Source organism: Podarcis pityusensis, assembly GCF_964106645.2.
Source record: "Podarcis pityusensis genome assembly, chromosome: 13".
Lineage (NCBI taxonomy): Eukaryota > Metazoa > Chordata > Lepidosauria > Squamata > Lacertidae > Podarcis > Podarcis pityusensis.
Genome location: NC_138038.1, coordinates 29,621,535 through 29,641,870, shown reverse-complemented (window position 1 = coordinate 29,641,870; position 20,336 = coordinate 29,621,535). Strand labels below are relative to the sequence as shown.

At 40.1% G+C, this 20,336-nt stretch overlaps 2 protein-coding genes across 3 annotated transcripts; one reads left to right on the top strand and one right to left on the bottom strand.

Moving 5' to 3' along the window:
* Nucleotides 1-6,271: 6,271 nt before the first annotated feature.
* LOC308461551 (vomeronasal type-2 receptor 26-like) lies at nt 6,272-9,424 on the bottom strand. 2 transcript variants are annotated; one of them, XM_080978553.1, is made up of 3 exons: nt 9,180-9,424; nt 8,568-8,694; nt 6,272-7,384 (listed from the first exon to the last, which is right to left on the bottom strand). In XM_080978553.1, the coding sequence occupies exons 2-3, from the start codon at nt 8,584-8,586 to the stop codon at nt 6,480-6,482; spliced, it is 924 nt and encodes a 307-aa protein (XP_080834679.1). In that variant the 5' UTR covers nt 8,587-8,694; nt 9,180-9,424; the 3' UTR covers nt 6,272-6,479. The 2 variants fall into 2 exon arrangements, 1 of the variants encoding a protein (XP_080834679.1); XR_013978903.1 differs by lacking the exon at nt 8,568-8,694.
* A 9,619-nt stretch (nt 9,425-19,043) lies between these two features.
* LOC308461566 (olfactory receptor 13H1-like) lies at nt 19,044-19,904 on the top strand (the record flags this gene model as incomplete). The annotated part of the gene is made up of 1 exon (XM_080978575.1): nt 19,044-19,904. The coding sequence occupies one exon, from the start codon at nt 19,044-19,046 to the stop codon at nt 19,902-19,904; it is 861 nt and encodes a 286-aa protein (XP_080834701.1).
* Nucleotides 19,905-20,336: the final 432 nt, after the last annotated feature.

Below are 20,336 nucleotides of genomic sequence, written 5' to 3'. Positions count from 1 at the left end.
ACATCCCACAGCTGTAAAAGATCTCAGTAAATATATTCTCAAATATCTACAGTGAATGACAGTTAGTTTGTTCTTCCTGATGAGTTTCTGTTTGAAAGGGCTCAATCTCTACATTGAAAACCCCTGTTTAGACGTGCTCGCACTTCTTTAGTGTCAAAATTTGAGAACTAGTCTGCCTTCTATTTTGAACAAATAAGGGTGGGCAAGGAATATATTTTTCTAAGCATGTGCAGTGAATGGTGATATAGATTCTTTTGCTGAATCTCAGGCAGTGGTGGTGGAGATATGTCCATTCAGTTTCGCATCCATGTCTATTTTTCTGGTGTTTTGATAGATTGCAATGTTGTGTTATGCCATGTTAACCATGGTAGCCACTTTGTGACTGGTGTCCAAGGCATGATCTCAAATTTTCAAATAGACAACACCAGCCTCAGTGCTTTTTTTCCAGTGGAGTACACCGGAACACAATTCCAGGAACTATTTTTTTCCGGGTGGCAATGGCCGTGGTAGGCTTCTTCACCTGGGTGGCAGCTCCCCAGTAGGTTTGTGTATGAGAGACAGAGCATCAAAACAACTAACTTCTCAGCCTTGGCATCAGGCCACACTCCTCCCCCATGCACTGGCCCCTTCCCCATGTGTGCCACTACCCCCATCTTTTAATGTGAATATGCCCTTTCTTTCTAGAAAGAAAAAGCATTGCCCAGCCTTAAAGTGATTACACTTTACCTGCCATGGTTGGACTTCTTCATGCTCAAGTTTGCCTTTATGCAACAAAATTCTTTGTCTGGAAAAGCATATGGCATGTAAAGCATGTGCCACAGCATAGACAGCATTATAGATACTGTAGCTCTCACCAGACATTTCCATTTCAAAAATCTTTATAGGAAGTTCCTCCAAATTCTCCTCTCCTCTACAGCTTTCACACAGTTTAAATGCAGTTTTCCATGGCAAACAGAGAAACTTCTCTAAAGTATCATCAAGATTTACATTCTGAAGAAATTCCTTGAATTTTGGCATTGCAATTGTGTGGACTGAGAAAGAAAAGGCACCAAAGAAAATGTTTCTGCCAATCATTTCTCCACTTAGTTTACTGACAAGATCCCACTGAAGAGGCATTATCCAAACCTTTCCTATGTTGCTCATCACATTGATTTCAATTGTTTCCATGAACTGTGCTAAAAAATTAAGCAAAAATGTATCCATCTTGAGAACAATCACATTGGCATCACCTGTAACAGATGTTTGCATTAACTCTTTGATTCTTACAATGTAATCCAACTGCACGTAACTGTTAAGAATATAGTTAGTTACTGTTCTCAAGAAGGCAACACATATTTTGTTCTGGGCAAGCAAAGGAGTCAGTTTCTGCACAAAGATTTCCCCGGCATCATCATCAGATACAACCAGGCCAATCCATGTCCATCTGAAATGCAGAAGAAGCTGAATGATCCCCATATGGTACGTAGTTTCCCTTGGTGCCATCTGGTACAAAAAAGGGAAATTGCTTTTCCCACTAACTGCAGCTTCAAATGAACCAAAAGTGAGCTAACAAACAAACAAAAAACAAAAGAACTCTGCCTTAATAAGCAACTGCACCCAAGGACACATTTCATGTGGTCACTCTGGTAACACATTAAATTCAACAACGCTAGTCTGTGAATGTGTATACTGAAATACCTTAGTTAAGCTATACACTTATACTATTAATCACATTAAATTTACAAACTATAAATAATATCTGTAAGAATAGAACAAGTGCCCCATGAATATGCTTATTTTCATGTACATGCACCTAAACGTAGGATTTCTTTTTGATTGACAATGTATTTATTCAGCGAGAAATATTTTAGATACCTCAACTCAAAAGTGTTTCAACACATCTGTTAAATGACTTTTCTCTGCTACAATTAGTCACTAGAATGTGTAGATAAAGGAAAACCCAGGTCTCCCACAGAGCCGTGTTTTACTGAAGGTGTCTTCTGCAGCAGGTTCTTGATGCAAATATAGTGTTCTGGGGGTGGGGTTATGCTGCCTTATTAGTTGTCCTGTTATACTTCCTATAGGACCACATTATTGCTATCTGTAGGTATAATAGGACAGCTAAAGTGGGATAAAAGCTACAACAACACAGAATATCTGTGGCCTTGAAATTTACAGGATTTCAGGACATTACAGCATGTGCACTGATTGAAAATGAAGCAATATGACCACACCAAAACTTTTACAGGCACAAATGGTACTGAAAGGGATGTTGTATGATCCCTCCAATTGCTTCATGAGCACAAATCATCATGAGTGCATAATAAAAAAAGTCTGGAGAGCTCTCTAATGTTCTTGTGTTACAGCCCTGTATAATAGAATAAGAATAGTCTCTTCATATTCATATTTGTATAGATCTGTTCATTATTAATTAATTAGTCCAAAACATAGCACTGCTGAGTTTACCATGTAGAGCTTCTTAGCAGCTAAATATTTTTCTGTTACCTTTAGTCATTGTGCAACACAGATAGCCCAAAGTTATTTGTTGTAGTAGCTCATTAATTTAGGTAATCTAAGTCTATGGTTTTAAATGGCTCTAGTATGAATGTAACGAAGAGCAAATATAACCATATTTAGGTGTTAATTTATGTGTAGAAGTTTAGTTTTTAATCAGCATTCCAACACAGTATCATTAACCATTAATTACTTCCACTTTTGAGAAACAACTTCTCATTTTTTTCATACTCTTTTTATGAAAAAGGAAGATTGATAGAGCATAATTGAAAAGCAAGTGGACATCATCCATATGAAGCTTGAGTGTGCATACCTGTGGGATCCTGTAGTTGCTTAAAATGGTAGACATCTGCTTGGAATATTCTGAAGTGAGTCCTCCAATTACAGATAATACATTTTTCCTGTCACACTTGTAATTGGGAATATTCTTTCTCTCCTTGAAAAGTAGATCCAGAACGGATTGGAAGGTTATTTTTAAATTGTATAAATTGTTGAAGATATGGAACCCCAGGGTGATATTGGGCAAGAGCTGTGGGTTGTCATTGATCTCACGAATGGCAAAAATCAAGGCGAAAACATGTTGATAATATTTGAAGTTTGTGCTGCAATGAGGTTCACATTGAGATTTATAAAGGTGAGTTTGGGATTGTTCAATTTGCTATTAGCAGCACAGGTTTGTTTGCTTTTTAAAATTGCTGCTGGATAACTTTCTACTAGCTGGAGTAAGGGAGGTTAAGATGAATGTATTTTCGTTCAGTATCTGAGATCATAATTGTTCAGTTGAGTCAGACAGAGAGGGAACAGGTAGAGTAAGTCATTGTAAACTCAGGGCAGATGCAGCCAGATTTTATCCCATTGATTAGCTGTTTGCCTTTGGATCAGTGGGACATAATATATTAACATTAGATAGTTCTTGCCAGTGGAGCAGCCGGTTTTGAGTGGGGAAAGCTATGCAGGGTACTCCCTTGTACCTCTTTCTCTTCCTGCCTGGTATATTTCCCTGGTGATTCATGCATACACTATGCATAACATGCAGTGAGAAGGCAGTGAATTGGCTCCGCTTTCATTCTTTCCTTTCCTTTTAGGTGGGGGCATATATAATGGGACACAACATTATAAAGTGGGCTGTTTTGAAGTGCTTTCCCTAGAAAAAAACTGGGGGTGGGGAGCTCAAAATCCTACCCCATTACAGGGAATCTTTTGGACATTGCTCCATACAGGTGACAGGATTTTGACCAATAACCCACATTTTCTAAGGGACACGTTAGTTATGAAAAGGAACACTTTGTGGCATTCCAGAGGAATTTCTGCCATGCAGTTGTTGGCAAATCTAACATTGTCAACCAGGATTAGAAGTAGACAAAACTGTACAAAACTTACAAACCAATATCGTGATTTCTGTCTGGAACATCTTTAAAATCAAGTAAATAAACCCACTGTTGTTTTAGAGAAACAACCCCACCAATGATTACTTCTCCAGGCTTATACAAATGTTCTTGGGTGTTTCTGCATTCTCCCGTCATTTCCTTACAGGCAAAAGGAGGGGTCTGTAGCTGCCACAACAACAGCAACAGCAAACACCAGCATTTATGTACACGCCTTCCCATAACAACATGAATGCTTCACCATACACACAGTGAGAACAGTAGGTGGTGATTTTATCTTTCGTGCATCTATCACCATATGTCCAGCTCTAAGAGGCACAGTGTAACTAGCACTCAAAGGAATTCAGCCTTTACCCGCCCTTGGTTTCTTTTATTTAATTCTTTGTTGTATTTTTGGGTTACATATGAATAATAGTGTTTTGCATAATTACAGAGCAGGTAAATACCTCCCCAAATTGGTGCATTCTCTGCTTGTGGGAAATAGCGAAAAAAATTCACAGACACAGCCAAGGTACCACCTGCTTCACTGTGAGGCTGTCTGAACACGGTTGGTTCTCCTTACAATATTGAGTTCAGGGATGAGGAGTTTGTGGTGTTCCAGATGCTGTTCACCTACAATTACCATCATCCCTGACTAATAGTCATGCTGGCTGGGGTGGGTGGGTGTTGCAGTCCCACAACATCTGCAGTACAGGAGATTGTCCATCACTGATATAGAAAGCATTCCTATAGCAAGATACACTGGGGTCTTGTATCCAATCCCACTGCCCAATACTTATGTCCCTCTAAGGACTTTGGGGGTAGGATTTAGACTGGATTCTATTTGGATTCAGGTCAGTCAAGTGACCTGGCAACCTGCTGTCTGTTAAGTCAGCAAAAAGGGTGGCGTAACTCAAATATTATCTTGAAGGTTTGTTTTCCCTCTGCAATGTTCAGGCTGGCTCATCCAAGAGTAGTACCCTTTCCTGGCAAGCCCCTTTGCATCTAGTGTACTGTATGCAGGTTACCTTATGCTGTGCTTGCTTTACACCAGTTTCTTGGGCATAAGACCATTGCCTTACATTAATTATTTACTGACCATAAGAAAAGATTACCTTATCCCAAATAAATGGGAATATCATGCAGGAACAGTAATGGAATTTACATCCTGCAGATGCCAACACAGAGTCTGCAATTTCACACATCAGTAATTTTAACCAGACTGGAATTGAGCAGAGCCAAACCTCATGGGACTCCACTGCAGTCTTTTGGAATTTTCTCTGATGAGAACTGAGCAGTTAGGAGTTTGAAGCAACAGGTGTTTTTTATTGTATTTTATTGGCAAAAGAGTGAAGCTGTGCAAAAGTGTGATGATGGTATGTCTCAAGTTGCTCCAATGAATATCATTGGAAAACGTTTTTCATTAAACTGTGGGTGATGGTGGTGATAAAAAAGCTCCTCTCTTTTTCAAACTTCTTTTGCAGGCCATCATAATTATACCCCCCCCCCCAAGACATTAACTGAGAATATTGGGGGTGGGGACAAGGATAAGCACATCACCTCCATCCTATACAGAGCTGATTCTGTCACTTTACAATTCATACAGGTAAACTGTTTGCACTGAGGAGTCTCTACTTGTTGTGGAAGATCAATATATATCATCTATATATCCAAAAGATGCAAATAATAACAATCATATATACCAAACTAAAAAAGAAAACAATTATTCTTTGGATGGTTGTGACCAACCATGGCAGTTAGAACGGCTTGCCTCATTGCCCAGACCATGAAAAGGCAGGCATGGGGTGCAATGGAGGCTCTTTTCCTACCACAAGTCAGCCAAGCTCACCTGTGCTCTGGGAGACCTGAGTGGGGAAGTGGGAGGGCACAATTAAGAAAATGTGGCTCCGTCCTCACAAGGTGGGCAGCAGCTCAGCTCTGCAGGTGGCCCCCCATCATTAGAGGAGACCACCAGGGGCCAGCAGGCCACTTGGTAGTTGAGTGAGCAAACAGGGAAGGAGGAGTGGAGCGCACATATGAGACTTTCAAGGGAACTTCTGACACCATCAACACTTATGTGAATATCTGTTCATGTTGCACATTCATGGAAGGGAAGAAGGCTTGGCTTTTAACCTGAGGTGATTGATGGGGATAAAAGAGGCTGGGGAGTCTGGTGTGTATTTTGAAAGATGTAAGAAAATTGGCCTCTGGTGGAAGTGAAAATGTCCAAACTTCCACTATATATCCACCTTTTGTGTGTTCAGGTAAGCAGGTTGGAAAGAAATCCACACAGAACAAAATAACAGCATGTCAAGGTTTATGAACTTGGCTTCAGTGAATGTGCCAAGCAATTTTCAGGTACAATAAAGCTGTATCTTTGAACAGTGAGAATGGATAATTCTAATAATAGTACATGGTAACACAGGCTTCATTTCATTCTAGTATGAATTCATTGGTTAACCTGACACCTAAACTATGATATGGTTTCCTTGTCTCAATGGCTTAACAATTGAAAGTTATTAGCCAACATGCAGTTACACAGTTTACTGAGTTCAGTAAAAAAGGTCTTAATTGGAACCCTCCCCTCCGGGGGGGGGGGGACATGTAACAAACAAAAACTAATCAGTCATTTCCTTTTTTTGTTAGTACCATCTTAGTATTGAAATCAGCCCTGAAAATAATGATGTAACATTTGGGGAGGAAGATGCAAGCCAATAGCCCAGTATTTGAGGCCAAGATGGCAAAAAGCTCCACAGCCACGATATATTTTCCCTTGGTGCTTAGGTAACCTGGGATAAAGGAGATCCAAACGCTGCAAAACACCAGCATGCTGAAGGTGATAAACTTTGCTTCATTGAAAGTGTCAGGCAATTTTCTGGCTAAGAAAGCAACAGTGAAGCTGATCATGGCTAGAAACCCCATGTAGCCCAAGACACAATAGAACATGGTGATGGAACCTTCATTGCATTCCAGTATGATCTTCCCAGTCTGTGAGTGCATGTCAACATCTGGGAATGGTGGAGAGGACAACAACCATGCAATACAAATACACACTTGTTGGAGGGAGCAGAAAAAAACAATGGAAGTAGCCACTTTTTGGCCCAGCCATGTCCTCATCCTGTTGCCTGGCTTTGTGGCCCAGAAGGCCAGGACCACAAGGATTGTTTTTGCCAAAACACAAGAAACTGCCACAGAGAAAATGATGCCAAAAGTCATTTGTCGAAGAAGGCAGGACAGCTTCCCAGGTTTGCCAATGAAGAGCAAACAAGAAAGATAGCACAACAGGATGGCAATGAGAAGAACACAACTGAGGTTCTGGTTATTGGCTTTGACAATGGGTGTGTTCCAATTCTTTAGGAAGGTTTGTATCACAAAACAAGTGATCACGGTAAAGGAAAGAGCAACACTAACCAAAACATTCCCCAAGGGCTCTTGATAGGACAGGAAAGATATAACCTTAGGGATACACTGGTCATGGTTCTCATTTGGATAGTGATCTCCTGGGCACTTGACACAATGAGTTGCATCTGAAAGGAATGAATAGGATATATCATATAAATGACAGCTTTTATGCAGAAGGGAAGAAATGGCATAATGTATAATTAATACTGGACAAAAATGGCTCAATCCACATTTTTATACGAAGCATAAAAGCAAAGTTTAATTAAGCAATCCCCTTCTCTGATCTTTCATTTTAAGAAAGGGTGGGTAGGATTATTTGCCCAATTTCTCTCTTCAGCAAAGAAGCTGAAGTTGACCGGCAAGAATGGATAGTACATACATACATAATACATACACTAAAGAAATAAATTTAACAAGGCAATAAGGGAACAAAAATATGAGGGATAGGCTAGGTACATTCCACAGCCTAGCCATCAGCCTAGTCATCCTACAGCCTGGTTTAAAATATTTGGTGGTCCGAAATGTGGTTGTTATCCTTTCTTGACATATGTATCACAAATCAAGTTATTACTATGAGATGCTTATACTTCCATATCCTTATCAATCAGGTTGGATGGGATCACTCAGAGCAGTCTGCAGCTATTGGGGGATGGGGTACCGAGCAGGAAGGACCAACATGTATCGGGGGAGGGGGGCTGAATGAAAAGGCTGGAATCTACCCTGACCACTGGAAGAAGATAGCAACCCATCGCATGATTCATCTTTTTGTTTGTTGTTAAGGGGCAGAAGCAGAGCCACTGATTTCATCTGCACAGCTGCTCCTTTCCAAGCCACCTCTCTGAGAGGGAGGAGGGAGAGCGGAGCAACATCTCTTTCCTCTGGTGGCTGTATGATAATTAAAGTAAGACCTACCTATAAACTAGTTCAGAATAGGTCCAGGTTAACCTCTGGTTTAGCCCAGGGTTGGTTGCCCTGGTTAGAGACTCCTAGATTCTGTTTCTGGGGAAAAGGGGATGGGTAGGTATTGAGGACTCTTTGGTTCTATATGTATATATTTCTCTCTATGTTGAGAAATCCTCAGTTCTCTGGATAACCTGGTGTCAGCCTATATAAACTCTGTCTTGCAGTATGTGAATCTTTAAAAATTGCAAATTGTAATTCCTTGGCGGCCTGCATAGGTTTAGGAATATACAACACAAGAAGGAGCTTTTCCCCCTTTCCTGGTCCTGACAAAGTATATAAAAACATGAAACACATATTTGATTCCCCCCCCCCCGCCCCTTTGCATAGCTGTGTACTGTCACATACCCTTCTCGTTGGAAATCATGTTTTCTGAGCATGCAGTGCAGTCATAACAACAGAGTGGTTTGCCTTCTTGAACTATCTTGCTCTGTCCAATATGGCAGCTTTCAACACATATGGAATGTGGTGGCACCTATTCATAAAAAAATGTATGAGTCCAACCATACTTACCTCAGGAATCCAGTATTCCTACAGCTCCGTTCTCCTTTTATAGCTTGGATGCAGACCAAGGGAGCACAGTTTACCCTCTGTTCTGTTCCCTGGATGTACTCCTAGGAGCTGATTGGCTCCCAGAGCAAGCAGAGGCCCAAGCCCTGCCAGCCAGGAAGGAGCCCGGTTTCCAGCTGCTTACTGCAATAAATGAGCAACTCTGTCTGCTGTGGAGAAACACTGAACCTGAATATGTATAGGGTGAGTCCTTTAAAAGAGGCCCCATGGATACAGAGTACACATGTTCCACGGGGCCTCTTTTAAAAGACTCACCCTGTATAAAAGAAGCCTAGTTTCATTGCACCAGTCTACCTCTGTGGGGCTCAGAGATTATTAAAGACAAATAAGAGGACTTAAGGTTCTACAGCAAGAGTTCGGATAGCAGCTCCATCCACAGTTGATTCCTACCTGCTTCAATCTTGTATTCCACACAATGGCATCTTTGATAATGCTGAAGTTCTGACTTGATGAAACCCTTCCAACCAAGACTTTTAGGTAGGTCTCATTGGGGAAAGTGACCCAGTTGATGATATCATATCCAATGGACAAATCCTTCTTCTCAAAAAAGAATTCCTGGGCAGCTCCATTGTTAAAGCGGATGTTTTCCAGGAAAGCATGGAGCTGGATTGGAAGAAAATAAAATGAGTTTTATAAAATGGTAGCCATAGTTTCTGCATGCCCTCAATATGCCATGAGGTCATTTACAAGCATTTAAAATTATAGCTGAAGTGAAGTACAGAGAAAAGTTCAAAAGCTGTCTGTTACCTTATTTCCACACATCATGGGTAGCAGTTTTATGATTTAATTCTCTCCAAGTAAAGACCAGGATTCGGTACCTAGCCTACCTTTTGTTCTAAACAGAGAAAACAGGCAGAGATTTTTCTTTCTTTCTCAGCGAGCACAGTTAATGCTGATATAGATCCTTTTCCCCCATGGATATACCCATACAGTTTTGTGTTCCTTTCTCTTTTCCCAGTATTTTGCTGTGTTAGCCATGCTGTGCTATTGCCTAATAACCATGGTAGCCATTTTGTGACTGGTTCCCACAACATTCAAAAAACCGTGAATTACAAATAGGTACTCCCAGCCTTAAAGTGATTAATTTACCTGCCATGGGTGAACATTCACATGCTCCACATTGACTTTATGCAACATAGCTTTTGGTCTGGAGAAGTATATAGCATGCAAAGCATGTGCCACAGCATAGACACCATTGTAGATACTGTAGCTCTCACCAGACATATCCATCTCAAAAACCTTGGCAGGAAGATCTTCTAAATATTCCTCTCTACAGTTTTCACACCGTAGCAGTGCTAATCGCCAGAAGAAACAGAGGAACATACTTAGTGTTTTATCAAACTTTACATTCAGAAGGAAATCATGGAAACCTGGAACTGTATGTGTGTGGACAGAGAAGGAAAATGCACCAAAGAAAATGTTTCTGCCGATCAATTCTCCCTTTAAGAAGGTGCTGAAATACCACTGAAGTGGCATGATCCAAACCTTCCCTACATTGGTGTTCATCTTGAATTCATTTATTTCCATCAAGTGTGTTAAGCTATTCGACAACAGAGCATCCGCCTTGAGAATAATCACACTGGCATTGCTTGAAATAAGTATTTGCATTAATTCCATGATTCTTTCAGTGCATTCACGTTTCCAGTAATTATTAAGAAGAAAATGAGTTACTATTTCCCTTATCAAGAAGGCAATGCATATGTTGTTGTGGATAAACAAAGAAGACAGCTTCTGTGCAAAGCTTTCCCCTGCATCATCATAAGATACAATGAGGCCAACCCATGTCCATCTAAAATGCAGGAGTAGCTGGATGATACCAACATGATGTATGGTTTCTCTTGGTGCTGTCCAGTATGAAAAAGGGAAATCACTTTTATCATTCACTGTAGCTTCAAATGAGTCAAAGGTGATCTAACAAATGAGCAAACATATGTTTTCTTTTAAAACTCAAGATTTTTTTTTAAAAAAACTGCCTTTACAAGCATCTGCAACCAAAGGACCCCATCCAGGTGATGACTATGTTCACACATGACATTCAAAAAGTATACAATTTGTGAATTTGTTTACACAATAGTTGAGCTATACACTTACTGTTATTCACATTTAATTTTCAATGTGTGTACAATCTGTGAACAAAACAATGATATCTGTAAGAATAGGAAATGTCTCCAACATTAATACACCAATTTTCACAAATGTGAAAGGATCCCCCTTTTTTTAGTTCCCTCGGAAATGCTGAATGAAAAAAAAATATTTCTTTTAATGTTCTACATACTTCATTTCAAAAGTTGATCAATAGCTTTGCTAAATAAAGATTTACAACACCTGTCTCTGCTAAACTAGTACCTAGTATATAAAAGTAAGCCTAGGGCTCTTGCAAACCAGTGTTTTCTTGTGGGTGTAATCTGCAATGTGGTCTTGAAACAAAAACAGTGTGTTGGTAGTAGATTAATTCTGCTTAATTACTTTTTCTGTGATATATCAAATGTAATTACATTATTGCCGTCAAAGTGAGATAGAACAATCCAGAATATTTTTGGTATAAGAAGGTACAGGATTTCAGCAAATGTACCATGTGCATGGCTCAAAAATTGATGTTTACCTTTTAAAATGATGTTTACTTTTGAAATTATGATTATATATATGTCAATTAGAAAGAAAATATAAACTATTCTACAAACTTTTACAGTAATTGGTATATATGGTAACTTTTACAGTAATTGGTATATATTTTGCATTCTTTATTTATCTTCAGGTTGTTCCTAAAGAAGAAAATGCAGTTTCTTCACATTCTTCACATTCTTCACAAGCACATTGAGCTTCCCAAACTATTAATAATCAGCACTTATGTGAACCAATTACATTTTTCCTATATCTTTTCTTTTCAAAGAATGAAAAATTGAGAGGGTATAACTGAACAGCAAGCATGCACATACCTGTGGAATTTTGAAGTTACTTAAGATGGAGGCCATCTGCATGGAGTATTCTGAAGTGAGTCCTCCAGTAACAGAAAATACATCTTTCCTACCACACTTGTAATTTGGTATATTATTTTTCTGCTTGAAAAGTAGATCTAGGGTGGCCTCGTACGTTCTTCTTGAGTTATATAGGTTGTCAAAGATATGGAACCCCAGTGTGATATTGGGCAACAGCCATGGGTTATTGTTGATCTCATTAATGGCAAAAATCATGGCGAGGACATGTTGATAATGTTTAAACTTTATGCTGCAATGAGGTTCACACTGAGATTTACAAAGGTCAATTAGATATTATGCATTAGCAGACTGCAAATAGTCAAGGAACATACACAGAGAATGGGATAAAATTAGGGCCCCTTTATTAAAATAACATAAGAACATAATGAAGTCATAAAATTTCATAGTGGGCAATGAAAACTATGTGAAACCCAATTCTATCAGGCTCCTTATCATATTGACTGGGTGAGCCTACCATATGGCGAGTTGGTTCTGAATTCTAACTTTCACCTTTTGGCACTCTTAAGAAGAGGATACAAAACCCCAAGAGAGTGATGCAGGCTATCCCCAAAAGTGATCCATATCCTGCTCCATGGACCACAAATCCTAATGTGTAAGTCTCTGGAATCATTATTCATCTCAAACATGCCTCAGAGTACTCACCATCTGTTTCAGCCTCTTCCGTTGTCCACACACACATGCCCCCAAATGAAGACAAGTCCCCTGTTTCATTTACCTTCCAGCTTGGTGGTGTTTTTAATTACAGAAAAGCTATTAGACAACTCCCTAATAGCTTGAGAAAAGCAGGTTACTATCAGAAAAGAAGTGTGAATTTTGATTCAGCATCTTCAGGCAGAGTTGTTGAACTGAGTCAGACAAATGGGGATTAAGGAAAATATTTTCTTGTAAACCTGGGACAGATCCAGCCAGAATTAAGCACTTTGTCCTAATGATTAGCTTGCTGCCTTTCGATCAGCTGGACTTAACAATTGTCTGGTTATTGCCAGTGGAATTGCCTATTTTTAAAGCATGGTGGGCAGGATACCATATTTTGGGCAGGAAGGGTGCCATGCACTAATTTCTCTTCCTCCCTCCCTCCCATTAAAGTGTGCTGTTTTGAAGGGCTTTTCCTAGGAAAATTGGGGATGGGGTCAAAATCCTACACTATTGTGCCACCCACAGTGGGTAGGTCTTTAATAAATGTATTACAAGTAGAAATTGGAATTATACATCTTGCCCATTAACATCATATGAAAAGCAGAACTTTGTAGCATTCCACACACATCTGCTGTGCAATTGTTGGTATATGTAATATTAAGTAGTAAAAATGATTACTAGTAAAAAAATATATATGCAAAACTTACAGAGGAAAATCATGAATTCTGTATGGAACGAATGTAAAATTGAGCAAATATACCCCATGTTGTATAAGAGAAAGAATCCCACCGATGATCACTTCTCCAGGCTTATACAAATGGTATTGGGTGTTTGTGCATTTTTCTGACGTTTTCTTGCAAGCAAAGGGAGGGAGCTGTAGCTGCAACAGCAGCAGCAACAGCAAGCACCTTAATTCAAATACATGCCTGCCCATACCACAACTGCACAACGGCATGCTTTGCCACACAAAAAGCAGCAACTGTAAGAGGTCAATTTATCCCTTCTGCATGTGTCACAACAAACACACACCCTCCAACCTATGCAGCACATTGTAACCAGTACTTAAGTGAGCTCAAAATTTGAAGCACTTGTTTTTAATCTCTCCGTCTCTCTTTTTTGATTACAGATTAAGGAAAAACAATAATAGTGTTTTTCATAATTACATAGTGGATAAACATCTCCCTGATGTCACAAAGTGTGAAATACTTGTTTTTCCTTCCTTGTTTGCAACCTTCAGAGGGGCACATGGCAGTACTGCACAGGGGAAACTGAAAAAGTGGGCGAAGCAAGGCACTCAGATTTTACTTTTGTTCAGAAAATTAGTTTGTGGTTCGAGGACCCGATCCCCCCCAAAGTGGAATGAATACACAAGGACACGTGATATAAGGTTAATGGGCAAGAAAAGGCCACAACTTTATTGATTACAGCAAGTGAAAAGGTATTGGCTTAGGCATTGGATTACGTCATCTGACTCCACCCCCTCAGAGAGGGGTGAGTCTGAAACAAGGGGGGTTTATTCACCAGTAGATGGAGCCTGTTGATGCTAATCCAACTATAGGCTCTCCCCTGATGTCACCGAGGGTCGTGCCATGGCCTCCCGCCAAGCAGGCATCGGACAGAATACACGACTGCCGGATTCCTTTAACGGAATACCCAAAAATTGAAGGCATAGGCGATGGCCACACCTACCCCATTGACACCACAACACATTATTCCAATGCCTAACCTACCCACCAATACCACGAAAGTTGTGACGATTGCTACGAGGTAGGCGAAAAAACCAAAAAGCCTAATGCCAAATGGAAAAATCTCCTACCAGGCCCCCCAGACAACCAGGGCGACCAACCTAAGGTCCATAGCAAGGCCAAGGAAAACTAAGACCCTGAGCTCAAAGGGAGTGGAGGGTGGGTGAATCGCGAAGGGACGACGAAGAGTGAGGCCGAGGAGGGGCTGGCGCCGCAGCATTTAGGCTGCTGTACACCCCCCCCCTCGCAGGCACCTGGTTGGGTGCCTGCCGATGGGCGTGGGCGCCAGCCAGGGGTGTGGGAGGCAGGGGGCTAACGCCCCCTGCTAGAGGCGGAGCTCGGGCTCCCGCCCACAACCACTCCCCTCTCTTCCAGGAGGAGAGTCTTTCTACACTCACGCACCCCTTTCTCAAGTAGGGCCAGTGATGGATGTGGCCTGGAAAGAGATAGGGTGGCACTGGTATTTCTCCTAATATACATACTTTAGTGTACCAGTTTACCAAATATATCCCTTTTAGTAAGCAGTTCTGCATAATGTAGTATACTGCATGTTTGCGTGTAGTTTTCACTAATGTACACTTTTAATGTTCACTTCCCCCCAATATATGCATTTCAGTATACATTTTAAGATTAAAGAACTGCACACAATATTGAGAACAGTGTGAATTTTGAAGAATATTTGTGTTTACATTTGCCTGTTGTTTCGGGAATTGTAGTTACATAGGTCTGCAATAAAATTTGAACCAAATTGAATTTCTAGTGCAGCTGTGAAAAAGTTGTGAAAAAGAGGAAAAGTGGAGGGGTTGGACAATTTGCACTTGCTCAGCGTAGAGACAGAAAGAGGCACTCTGTATGTGCTCAAAGATACTTTTACTATATTCTGGCTAGCTAGTAGATTTTTTTTCTTTTTGACTATGAAACCCAGACATATATATATATATATATATATATATATATATACTTTAGAAAGTTGGTGAGTGTTCTTAAGTAAACAAGGCTTTGGGGATTATGACTTTTGGGAATATAGAAGTGGAAATAGTTCCATTGTCTATTTATTTCTTTAAAATAAAATAAATTTCTAATGTAATTTGTCTCATTTCCACATATGTTAATCAGGTAGAAGTTTTATTAGACCCTAGCTGCCTTTTGTTTATTTTGCTAATAATGCTGTAACATCAAATATCCCATCTATGGTTTCTAATTACTCCAACTATCATGGGGGGGGGGGTCAATTTTTTTGGGGGGGGATGTTCTTACCTTGACTTGAGAAGCTACTTCCAGAATACCCCTCCCCCCCACAAAAAATCCGTCATGTTAATTAATTGCATGTTGAATGTTTATTACATATTTATATAGTTACTTTAATTCAACGACCTCAGTATGGCTAAGTTATAGACAATTGCTTTTGTGAATGAGCTCTCCTTTATACAACTCCCCATATGAACTGACCTGAACCCTGCAATCACCTTCTGAGGCCCTTCTTCGTGTGCACCCTCCACAAGAGGTCAGGAGGGTGGCAACACAAGAACGGGCCTTTTCTGCAGTGCCTCCCCACTTGTGGAATGCTGTATTGGAAAGTGTCATGATTTTAAAAATTGCTGCTGCTTTATTAAATGACAGGGATGTATGCATTTGTATAATGTAAAACAATACCTGAGAAGGGCAATATAATTATTTTTTTTACAATTAATTGGATGGATCCCAATATATTCATACTTAGAGTTGACCCGTTTAAACCAACAGAACAAGTTAACCAAGCCTATATGGTCCCATTGATTTCAGGGGAACTACATTAAGCATAGCCAAGTCTAGATCCACTGAAAAGTAACCATGCAGTCTTTCCATTTGAGTACTACTGCTGCTACTACAATGATTGCAATGAGTTTTTTAATGTATGACATATTAGTGTATTTTTGGTCTTTGTGGAAGCTGCCCAGAGTGGCTGAGGAAACCCAGCCAGATGGGCAGGGTACAAATAATAAATTATTATTATTATTATTATTATTATTATTATTATTATTATTATTGCTTCTGCTAACATAAAAACAACCTGCTGGATAGGACCAATGACCCACATAGTCCAGCATGTTTTCTCACAGTAGCCAACCAGATGCTTGTAAGAAATCCAGAAACAGGACCTGAACGCAAGGGCCCTCTCCCCTTCTACAATTTTCTGTAACTGATTTTCGGAAGCATACTGCCTCTGACTGTGGAGATGGAGCATAACCATCATGACAAGTAACCACTGATAAACGTACCCACCATGAATTTATCCAATCCTCTCTTAAAACAACCCAAGTTGGTGGCCATCACTGCCACCTGTGGGAGAGAGTTCTCTAGTTCAATTACATGCTGTGTGAAGAAGTACTTGCTTATGTATATTGTGAATTTTCTAATATCTAGCTTCATTAGATATCCACAAGTTCTAGAATCCTAAGAGAAGGAGAAAAACTTTTCTTTATCTACTTTCTCCATGTCATACATAACTGTATAAAGTCCCAAATGCTGCAGCCTAATTCCATAGCACTAGGGAAGCATCACAAAACAAAAACACCCACACACAATGTTATATTATTATAACAGAGGTTTCCAGCTTTGTTGAGTCCACAGCTCCGTTGACCAACTGCATTCTTTCTGTGGCACCCCTGTGGGGCTCAGGAGCCGAGTTATGCTACCCTAGTGCTTTCCAAATGCACTCAGTACTTCTGCTCACTAGACCTGCTGGTCGTTTATCTGGCTGAAGGCAACCTATGGACACAAAAGGCTGTTTACTTGGAGTGGACCATTTTAAAAGACATTGCCTCGTTGCCTGATGGAGATCTGAAAATGTGCATCACCCGGTCATCTTGGTGCAACAATGCTCTTGGAGGGGAGATCAGCCTCTGCAGGTGGATAGGGTGCAATGGCAGTGGCACGTGGTGCGTGCTGTAATGCTCTAGGGTGGCCTGGAAAATCTGTCACCCCTTGATCAGGTTTTCGGACTTCTTTCGCCTAGGTGGGGTTCACCTGTCAGAAAGCGGCAATTAACATTTGATTGGAAGATCTTTATTTGGGCCTTTGGATTGGCCGTGGGGGCAGGTTTGGATTGACAGGAGCCAGACCGTGGTAGGTCCTCCCTTGTGGTGGAAATGGCATTGGTCAGGATCAACATAGTATGGGGGGGCATAATGGGCCTAAGAGGAGGATTGACCATGGCAAACCGAAGCGTGGGTTCAATATTTGCCTGGTTGAAATCTGCACCCTGGTCCCCCTGTGAGAATTTGTTTGCTTGACTTGCACCACAGCAAGGTTCAACACTGGCTGACCTCCGTCGTACAGGTTTGGAACGATCCAAACCCAGAGGATCCATTCCAGCAACCTGAGGCTTGTGAAATGATGAACTGATCCTGGGACCCGATGCCATGCCAACCTTTGCCCTGCCTGTGGCTGTGAAAAACGAATTGGCCTAATTTTATCCCATCACCATTGTACAGTCTGGTTCTTTTGCTGCGCTCATGAGTCACATGGGCAAAAATATCCTAATTAGCAGAATAGCATCCCTTCTTTGGTGTTCTAAAATAAATTAAGCATGTTGGGATTATGGCCAGTGGGGATTTTGAAGAAATAGTGAGCATTAAAAAATGAAAATATCAGATTAAAAGCTCCCTTCTAGACTAAAGTTAGGCTTAACTCATCAGTTAAACAGATTTAAACCCCCACCCCAGTCTATTAGGATTGTGTGCTAGGAAATTTCCAAAATGATCTTACATCCTGTTTTAATGAGCAGTGTTTGATCAACAGCATTAGCAAATCCTTCTACTTGATCAGTTGTTGAATATCAGCCTATATAACAGGTATTTTAGTCAAGGGGTAGAGAGAAAGAGAGGGAGGGGAGTATTTTGATTTTATAAACATTTATGTCGTATCATAGGGCTGATATACGTACGGAATCTCCCGGACATTACTGGAAATTTCCAAAAGGTGGTGCTTTGTTCTGGATCTTCAGCAAGTCAATTTTAGGCATATTTTTTGGCATTTTTGTAAAGAAAAGCTCAACAACTTTCGGGTTGTCCTGGTTTTTACTTTTTGAAATATGGGAACCCTAGGTATCATTACAATAAATCAATAACTGGGAGATGATCCACTATCATCAACTTTTCTTCTACTTTTCAAGGAATACAAAGAGGCATTGTTTTGTTTAATTCCCTACTGGGGAGGCTATTTTAAAAACAGTTGAAAATAATATTAACCAATTTGTACTTTAATATCAATTTCTCTCTTTGATAGCTCCGGTCCAATATATGGAACCCAATTAGATAAAGGATATTTAATGTAGAAATTAATTCAATTGCTGATTTCTAGGTTCACTTCACAGGAGACCCATACTTTTACCTGTATAGTTTTACATATAAAATCATTCATCTATTTGCTTTTTCTAACATTGTAAGCTACCCCACTCTAGGAAAGTTGGTAATAGGTGAACAGAGGTTAACTGTATTGTATTTTTTACGAATGAATGTGATGTGACACGTAAAAGAACTTCAATGTCATAGAACTATTATTTTCAAAAACAGTGTTTTGAAGTCACTTTTCATAATATTGGCTTAATGCTTTCTAAAACATTGAGATGTGATGGACATGCTTAAATTTATTGTGTTTTGCTATTCTGTATGTCTGGCTGTGAAAGATGCAAACATGCCTACCCACAAATGAAATAATCTGTGGAATAATGAGCCCAAAGGACAAGAAATAACAGGTAATAAAGAAAAAGGAGATAAAGAGACAATGCATTTCCCTTTTTCAATTTCAGATCTGCCCTCATGCAGGACATAGGGGAAAATGAGACAGAAGTAACTGAATTTGTTCTCGTGGGATGGTCAGGTCGACCCAAGGCAAGAATGGGATTGATGGTCCTCTTCATTGTATCCTATGCAGTCATCCTTGTTGGAAATGGACTCATTATTGTGGTGGTAATAAATGACTCCCGGTTGCACAGTCCTATGTACTTTTTCCTCTGTAATTTGTCCATCATTGACCTTTGTTTCTCATCGACTGGCATCCCACAATCTATAGTCAACTGTTTAGTGGATAGACCTGTTATGCCTCTTCCGCTGTGCTATTCTCAAATTCTTCTGGGTCTCCTTTTTGGAACGTGTGAATGTTTGCTGCTGGCTGTCATGGCTTATGATCGCTATGTGGCCATTTCCAACCCACTGCGATATACACTCATCATGAACAGGAACATTTGCATCACCTTTGCTGCTATGACATGGACGACTGCCTTCATGGTTACAATAGTTCCCTGTCTTGCGAAGCCAGCACGATTCTGTGGGAACAATGAGGTGGACCATTTAGTATGTGAATTCAAAGCTGTCTTTAAGTTACTCTGCACTGATACGTCTGCGAGCACGCTGGGCATGTATTTTACAAGCATTTTCACACTGATTTTACCCCTAGCTTTCATTTCTTTTTCTTATATGCGCATTCTTATTGCCATCATGAGAATGCACTCAGATTCTGAAGGGGGTAGGATGAAGGCTTTTTCCACATGTGGGTCTCATCTGGTTGTGGTGGTCATGTACTATGGCTCAGGTATGTCTGCATACCTTATCCCTCAAACTAAAGAAACTCATTTAGGTGACAAGATTGTTTATATATTTTACACAGTAGTTACACCTATGTTTAACCCTATGATTTATGCACTCAGGAATCAGGAAGTGATGGGAGCACTAAAGAGACTAATGAGCGGGAAGAAATAATGCAAAATTATGTTATTAGATGTTTCAAATCTAACATTCTGTTGATTTTTCAACTGCAGTCTCAGCTTATGTAAGGGAGTGTTCTATGAAAATCTTATGTAGATAGAAATGTGCACAAGTGCAAATTGCCCATATGGCATCACAATTTTCTCCTAAGTGTTGGAAGGGATGTTGAAAAAGAGGCACCTTTTTTCACTTATGGTGGTACAGCTCACAAGTATTCAAATTCAGGACAATGGTTAGTTAAGAAATGACCAAAATACCCGAATATCCCATTGCAACTTCACTGTAGCTTTGTTTACCAAATCAATGGAACAATCAACTGAAAGATTTCTGCCAGGGCTTTTTTTTCAGCCTGAATTCATTGGAACACAGGTGGCAGCTGCCAGAATCTCAATTGCCCCAAATGGACAGGACTTGCAACTTTCATTT